The 8,869-nt window shown below is 40.1% G+C and overlaps 1 protein-coding gene across 1 annotated transcript in view; it reads right to left on the bottom strand.

The window, feature by feature from the left end:
• The window catches only part of LOC111865916 (fatty acyl-CoA reductase wat-like), a 30,710-nt gene that overhangs the window by 13,045 nt on the left and 8,796 nt on the right, over positions 1 to 8,869 (bottom strand). The window contains exons 3-5 of the mRNA XM_023854362.2: positions 7,857 to 7,888; positions 7,437 to 7,624; positions 1,987 to 2,179 (exon numbers count right to left, since the gene is read on the bottom strand). Of these exons, the coding sequence (XP_023710130.1) occupies positions 1,987 to 2,179; positions 7,437 to 7,624; positions 7,857 to 7,888 (413 nt within the window). The remainder of the gene's footprint in view (positions 1 to 1,986; positions 2,180 to 7,436; positions 7,625 to 7,856; positions 7,889 to 8,869) is intronic.

Here is an 8,869-nt window from a genome sequence, read left to right as displayed (position 1 = left end):
TATCAATATTCACATAATGAACACACGCCAAAACCGAGTTAGCCATGGAGTGGGACAGCAGGTTATTACTTCGGATGCCAAGCCATACCAAGTTCTCCACACTGACTTTTGCCTCCAGCCCCTCCAATCAGAGTAGATTTCTGTGGCACAGTGATCAAAATTTATTTTTTATTTTCATAGCTACTGCCGTTCGAGGCTGTGTGACTGGCTATATGAAAATAAAGGGATTAGTAAGAAGTATCACTTTCGGACACCAGCATTGTTCTCTATCAAGACCATGTCATTTATGCCACCATAGTCATTTTAAGTCTTGAACAAGTTGGGTGTACTAGTTGTGCTTTGTGTGTGGACATTTCTTCTCTTTCTTTCCTTCTTTTTATTGCTGCAGGAGGGAGGAATTTTACAATTATGTGAATTGTTTAAGAAAACCCACACATTGCAGAACCATAAATGGTGTGAAATTTTAACCTTGCACAAGTGTCACTGTGCTGCATCCTGAAAATCACACACACACACCCACACACCCACCGATCTATAAAATTGATGCCTCAACATATTGACATATTATGAAGCAGGAACGGGGAGTCAGGTCGTTCAGTTGCCCATCCATCTCTAGCCTATCACCATCACCGTGTCATTTAAACTTGTGGTCATGTTGTCAGTGTAAATGTTGGTCATGTTCACTGTAAATATTTGTTCCATCCTCCAAGAACAGCTCATTTCCACATTAAAGTGATGTTTCTCCTTGCAAATTTCACTTACCATTTGCAGTCACTTGACTTGGGTAAAATACACTGCATCAACTCAAAGACTAGTTAACAAAACAGTATCTTATGTAGAGAGAAATCAGGAGGTGAAACTAAATGTTCTCCAAGCAGTGTGTATGTTGACAACTGCTTGGAATGTAGTCAACCCACTATTGCAAGAAAGCAGTCTTCAGCTGTAATGACAGTGTTGAAATGGGTATAGACATATCTCCTATATGAAGAAGACTAATCATTGATTTCAAGGATTTGTAAAGTGCAAAAAATAGTGTGTGCGTAACAGGATGTTCTCAAGATAAGGAAATAATATGTGATGTTAAGGAAAGGGAGGAGGAAGAAGAATAAGAACAAGAAGAACCAGTCCCCTCTTTTGGGGAAGGAGTCGAGGTGTTTGAAATTGTGAGAAAGTACTTCACTTCTTTCAGTGGGTAATGTGCACAACTGTAACAAAACTGAATGAATTGGAGAGTTACCTGCAAATCATTTTTCACATCTGCCAGACAAAGCAAACAACTTTGCTGAAATACTAATTTTGAGCTTCTTGGTGACTTTGTAGACTGATGACTAGTAGAAATTCACCAATACTTTGAAGGAAAGTACTTCCTCCATTATTTCAAGAAGTAACTTCCCTTTCATGTATGTATGCTAAGTATTAATAAATTCTGGTACCTCTGGGTGTTTTCACCAAATGTTCACTTTTCATTGTGTTATTTTATTGTATACAGCTACGTGATACAGCTGTTCCAAAAAGAAATTGATTTGATATTATTTATTATGTAATTTTATTTACTTTTGTTCAGGAGTTGAAACATCGAATTCGAGAAGAAATTGAACGAATTCCCATAGAGATGCTGCAAAGAGTAATGAGTGACTTTAGGAAGAGACTTACCGAGTGCCTACAGCGGAATTGTGGTCATCTGTTGGATGTTATTTATGGGAAATAGACTTCTGTTTTCAGTGAGTTAATTGATTCATTGATGCACCCTGTATCATGAATTCTGATTCCTGTTCGGAATTCACACCTGACTTGGTACTTCATTGGACTCAGTTTTATTAATAGTTAAATCTTTTTGCAAAATCTTATATTAGCTGTATACATAAGGTAAACAAGCTCTCCATAGGCTCTTTTCTTGTTTTAATTTGCAGGACCATCTTTCTTTCTCTCTGCACCCAATTCAAGTAGTGTTTGTGGTGAGAGCTGTTTTATTTATTAGAAACTCACGTGTGCTGTGCCACTTCCCAAGCAATAGCTAATGCAGCGTTGATGGCCATATCAACTGGAACAATGTCTGCTGCATTGTCTTTGTCACAGTACATAGACTTGAGAAGTCCCATTACTGTAATTGTCACTACTCCTGCTGCACCATACACATTGTTGATCCAAGCCACTACAGGTTCACTTGCAGTGTTCACAACTGTAAAACCATCAGAAGAAATGGGATTATTAGTGGCTATGGTAGGTGCATGTTCCTTCATCAAACCTAATGAGTCCATCATTCATGAAAATATTTATTCTTACTATCTGACATGAATTTAACCCTTTGCCCATTCTATTTAAAACATCAGTGCATGTTTTTTATGGGTATTAATATTTTAAATAAGATTTGGTTATTTAGGAGGGCAGGACCCTTTTACTTTTACTATGTTAGGATTAGCAAAGGGTTAAATCCTGGTGTAGCAGAGGATAATTTCTGCCCCACAGACAGACTATTGTAATCTTAAGAAATGATGTCATGGTGATGTGTGACTTACATGGTGGTGAAACCATCTGTGAGACTATGGTATTACAACTTAAAAGAGACTGCAATCTAGATTTCTTGGATGCAGTAAATGCGTACATATTATATACCCCAGAGTCAAAAAAGAAGTATGATTGGAAATGCAGTCTGTTTGGTACTCTACTGTCTGAGATTTTAACAGATTTTTATCATATTTGATACTTATAAGTGTTATCATCCTTCATTCATACAAAACTACTAGTTAGTTAGTTACTTATTAGAGAGGGTGGGTTTCCCCATGCACTTAGACCTGTAGTGGTCCATTGTGCTTCCCTCTATCATTTCTGCCAGCCTCTATATCCTANCCCTGAATTTTTCCGCCCTTAAAAGTTCGACAACCTCCGCCGGGTATTTGAACCCGCGTACTACGAGTCATGAGGTGGGAACGTTACCTCTAGATTATGGAGGCCGCTTCACGAAACTACTAACTTTATTAGTCTGTAATTAGCCNGTCCGCAATTTTGGCTCAGTGACCTCCTTTGGAGGTATGAGGTTCTTTTACATGCCGTAAAGCTACGACACGGGACCCACGGCTTAAAGTCCATCCCGGAGGACTTGTTCCCTGAATTTTTTCCGCCCTTAAAAGTTCGACAACCTCCGCCGGGTATTTGAACCCGCGTACTACGAGTCATGAGGTGGGAACGTTACCTCTAGATTATGGAGGCCGCTTTACGAAACTACTAACTTTATTAGTCTGTAATTAGCCAAGTGCTAGGTCAGAGATAAAGCCCACAAGTGAAACATCAGGCCTGCGGTAATGTGCTGCTTGTTCAGGTTTATTGAACACAATTTATAAGAATATATACATTAAAGATTACACAGGAGCTGGGATAGCTCTGTTGGTATAGCAACTACGGTCTGGATGGCTGGGGTTCTGTTCCCATGAAAGCTAGAGGTTTTTCTCTGCTACAGACCAGCTGTGGGTCCCATTCAGTCTCCCACCCAAAGGGTTCCAGGGGCTCTTTTCCTGAGGAAATAGCGGCCCTTTACTTGTAGCTGACCACTAACCATATAGTGCCGAGGTCAAGAATGGTGGAGATATGCCTCTACTCCCCCATATATCTTCCTGTTATAGTGCTTAATTATGCAGAGGGATAGCTTTATCTTTCAGAGGTTACGTAGAGCAGGATATATTTTAGTGCCAGTCTCACATTCACTAAACACAACATTATACATAGGTCAGATAATGCTGCCGTCCCTCTTCTCTTTGTTTGCTCGTCGTTGCTCCGGTCGCTCCTTTCCTCCTCGTCACTGCTACGGCTACTCCTGCTTGCCGCTCCGTCCACCTTTACCCTTCCTGGCAATTTGGGTTCAGAAGTAACCAGGTTGGATTTAGGATAATGGTAGGCATGGATCTCTATCTCAGGTCGATAACAGGTCTTTCTTCGGAGAAACTTTTAACACGACTAACCTGTGGCTTTACCTTAGGTTTAATATACTCATTTTTGGTCACAATCACTATTTATGGCAGTTACATTTACACTTTTTCGCTTACAGAGGCGATTCTATAAAGAACAACGCAATTGCCTGGGGCAGTTACATTTACACTGTTTCGCTCACAGAGACGATTCCATAAAGAACAAAGCAAGTGCCTCCACTCACAAGGAGGGTTTCTTATTATATATTGCATACTACTGGCTCGGCGACGCTAACGGACCTACGGGCCTTCCCAGCACCACACCCTAGATGACATCATTCCCCACATCAATCCGGGGATCCACCACCCCTTCTCCATCTGCAAAACTGCACATGTGAAATAATGCCGTGCTATTATCACGTAGGCACCTCCCCTCCAGGGCCTCACACATTCGAGTCCACTAGTAAACGGTTACAATAAAAGGTAGTGGCAACACCTCTATAGTTCTGAAATGACTTTATTACCTGAGGTAAACACACTTACATTCCTTCAATATAATCGCCCCCCATGTGTACCAACTTCTGCCAAATTTGTGGAAGGCAACGTACACCATCAGTGCATCCACTTTTGTTGATATCCAGCAGTGACCACCCTACAGCACGAATAATCTCCTCTCTTGTGTTGTAATGTGTCCGTCACAGTGGTTCTTTCATTTTGGCAAAGAGATCATAATTGCACGGACTCATATCGGGTATGGTGGATGTTGCAGTATCTCCCAGCGGCGAAGGAGATCCTTGACAGCATCAGCAGTATGAGCCCTTGCATTGTCATGAAGGATGATGGGGTTCGTTGCCAAGAAGTATCATCACTTTCTCCTGAGTGCTGGAAGAAGATGATTACACAGGAAATTGCAGTAGTAGGCGGCATTTACTGTCTGTCATTGAGGTATAGTGTGGTGCAGTATCACTCCATCAGTGTCATATGCCACAATGAACATCGCCTTCACATTACTCTGTGTAGGGCGCACTTTCTTTGGACGAGGAGAGCCAGGATGCTTCCATTCATTTGATTGTCGCTTCAAGTGTGGTTCGTATGAGCAAGCCCAAGTTTCGTCCAGAGTGACGATCCTTCCAAGGAAGTAGTCACCTTCCCTCTGGTACCGGTCCAACAAGTCCTGTGCAATTGCATAACGTTGCCATTGTTGCACCTCGGGCATTGTATGGGGTACTCAACGCGCTGCAGTTTTGCGGTATCCAAGAATATCGTGCAGAATGTGGAGCACGGTTTTGTGACATACGCCTACCTCAGCAGCTAACTCCCGCTGCAGCCCATCGACGATCGACATTCAGCAAAGAAGCAAGAAGCTGAATTGTGTGGTTGTCAACACGGGGTCATCCTGAACGACAGCTGTTCTGAATGGCATCCCTCCCTTCACAGAACAATTTCACCCGCCGTGTCACTGTGCAATATGGCAAAGCAGCATCACCACATGCTTCTCACAGTCCCTGATAACAGTTTTGTGCACTACGACCTTGTGCAACTGCAGTTTTTATCCAGGAGCGTTGTTCTTGTTTCGTAAACATGTTGTTAGGGTGCATGAACTGGGCTCCTGCACTTCAAGACGATGCACAATGCAACTCAATGAAATACAATCAGAGCCACTCACTACACTACTTCAACTGAACTTCTGCTATCAGCTACAGATGGCGCTGGTGCCACCTGACGCACATCTTTCATGTTACAGCAGTGTTGCCACTACTTTTTATCCAACCCTTGTATATTTGAGGCTCTGCCAACCAACTCATGGTCGTATTCTGGATTGAAGGAAATACCACTACTAAAATGATGAAGTCTGAAAATTTTAGTTTTCATGTGCTGAAGTGCCAGTGGCTCAATTATAAATTTATGAATGACTATTGTAACGAAAATTTACATGTTTATTGCATTTATCATAACAGAGAATTAAAGAAAAGAAAAAGCAGTTATATCTATAATTTCATGCTTCTTTTCCTCAAACACAGATATGGCTGCCATATATGTTGTAACCATCGAATTCTGGGTGAATAATTTTGATAACTTTTATTACCTCAATGTGAATGATTTTTTGGAATTAAAGTAGTATGTTGGTCACCAAAGTAGGTCAAGTGAGTTAGGCAGATTCTTTAACTTAAGACAGGACGCTGGAAGTAGGAGGCTAGGATACACAATCAGAACTCCTTTCAAAATACTGTCCTTGATATGAGAAGAAGTTGTAGCTTTTAAGGTGGCATGACCAGGGCTGATACTACTCTTAGATTTAATTATCTGAGCTGCTTGATGTTTGCGCACTCCTGGCTATTTGAAACAGCTGGTTAGGATTTGGAGGAGGATGCTCTACATTCAAGATTGTGAAACTGAGGAGAGATGACTTTCTATAGGAACTCTTGGCTTGAACACTCTGTAAATACTATTGAATGTGTTTGGACATGTCAGAGTACCATCCAGCCCCAAATTCTGAATATTAACTTAGTGATCTTTTTTGCTTTCAGGAAAATAAACTCAGTAAATAATCTGACAGAAGTCACTATTTTGCAGTTCAAGTAAGTAAATATAAATGGTATTTCAGAAATGGTGAAAGTGTTTGAATTTAGGTCTTCCTAACATTGCACACAGAGAGCGAACTCTTGTATTTATGCAACCATATGACGGCATTAATAAAAAAGCAGTTGGGATCATCATTTGCCTTCTTATTTTATGAATGGGTGCAGTTTGATTGTGTATTTGTCAGCCATTCAAATTATAGCCTGCTATCACGCCTAAGACAGAGTCAAGACTTACCTGAGCTGACCTATCAAACCCACTATTAAGGCCGAATATAACTTACAACTTACAGATATTCCATGCCCCAGAATCCTATCACCACCTAAACAGGTACCCTCGTTATTAATTGCTGGGCCAAACTTGAGCAATTAAAGTAATTAACCCAAATAATTCCACAAGTTCAACCCATCATCACCCATACATCACCCCTAATGAAGACCTAAAGGGACTGAACTTAGCTAACTTAATTTGCGTCTAAAGGCGGCTTTAAGGATGGTTACAACATGTTCTAGTTTCTCACATACAGTATGATTTTATGAGATTCCAGCAAATTGTTCAGCCACCTGGATGGAAGAGCTGGATGCACATAGCTTAACAATATGCAGTAAACTGTCAAACAATAGCAACATATGTGGAGTGGGGGAAGTATTTACTTTGTCACCTTACACAACTTCCCCTTCATCACTACAAACTCCTCGTTTGCATTATCCTGCAATGTCATTCAGCACTGCATCACGTCAGCACTTGAGACAACATGAAAAATAACTGACTAATCAACTGATGTGTATTTGGTATGCAAATGAATCTAAATTTTGGTAGTTTTCATTGAAGTGCCTTAATATAATTATGGTTAAAACCATAAGATTTTACAGACACACCCAGTTTTCTAAAGATCATGGACCTCCTTATGCAAGTTTTGTACTGGTTAAGAAGGATCAATAAGCATGCTGCACTTACCTATAGAAGGTCGTAATATGCCAATTGGAAGACCTCTGGCCTCGTCTCTGATCAAATCTTCTGCAAGTGCCTTTGTGAAAGAATATGTGTTTGGCCAGTCACCTAGCACACTGAAAACAAACAAGTTTTGAATTAGAATTAATAAATGCATTGATTGAATCTGTATATTAAATTTGATTTTTTGTAAACTTTATTCACTTTCATAGGTTTCAAATTATAATTATCTTAGACTTAAAAAGACTCTTATAGTACATAACTAATAAAGACAAATGTACTAAGGTAAAGTTATGACAGTCCTTAATCACGGTGCTGTGAAGGCATGTTGAGGTATGCAATCTAGACATTGTTATTAGATGAAGGTGAGTGGTGAAAATATGCTCTGGTTGCTTAATACCTAAGGATAGAGCCCTTGGTACTCACAAAAGGGGAGCTGGATAGACCTCAGAATTGTACTGGACATGATGGAAAAGAAAATATTTCTGTTCCATGGTTGAGGCACTGTGTTACAAACCGGAAGGTCACGGATTCGATTCGTGATGCAGTCATAGATTCTTCAGTTTACGTGATCCTTCCATCCCACTATGGCCCTGGCATCGACCCAGTCTCCAACATAAATGAGCACCACAATCTGGTTGAATGTCTAGAAAATTTGGGAGCCTCGATGTCTTAAAACCATATTGTCATGAGTAAGTTACTGGCTCTCATTCACAAGAAAGTTAACTGAAGTCGGGGTTGTGAAAATATTTTCCTTATCACCTGTCAAACCATGTTACAGTGCCAAATGCATGAAATGTAATAGTAAATTCAGTCCAGAAAGTTCATGATATCACCTTCCAGTTCATGTCATCATCTTATCATTTGAAGCAAACAGCCTATGCAATTCAGGGAATATCATTAACCTTTATCAGATGAACGTCATCATATGATGTCGTTAAAAGTTAGGGCAGCTGGCCGAACGTCATCATATGTCGCGGATTCCACGCGTGTAAGGTTTTTTTTAATATTGTATTAAAAATATGAATTGTTGTTCTATTTACATGATTTTTGGTCACCACCTTTATAAGGAGACATCCTTCGTTCCTGCATGATCTAATGTAATCTAGGGACGTCATATGATGTTAGAAGTAAGGACAAATTTAAGAACATCATATGATGTCGCGCATTCCACGCGTGTAAAGATTTTTTTAAAATTAAATTTAAAATATAAATTGTTCTTCTATTTACATAATTTTTGGTCACAACCTTTATAAGGTGACAGCCTTCCCTCCTGCATGATCTAATGTAATCTACCGACGTCATATGGCCGAACGACCTCATACGATTTCGCGCATTGCACGCGTGTAAAGATTTTTTTAAAATTAAATTTTTGCTCTACTTACGTGATATATGTTCACCATCTTCATGAGGAAACAGCCTTCCCCCCTGCGTCATCT

This window comes from Cryptotermes secundus, unplaced genomic scaffold (genome assembly GCF_002891405.2).
Source record: "Cryptotermes secundus unplaced genomic scaffold, Csec_1.0 scaffold1848, whole genome shotgun sequence".
Taxonomy (NCBI): domain Eukaryota; kingdom Metazoa; phylum Arthropoda; class Insecta; order Blattodea; family Kalotermitidae; genus Cryptotermes; species Cryptotermes secundus.
The sequence above is the reverse complement of the archived record's forward strand: the minus strand, read 5'-3'. Positions and strand labels throughout refer to the sequence as shown.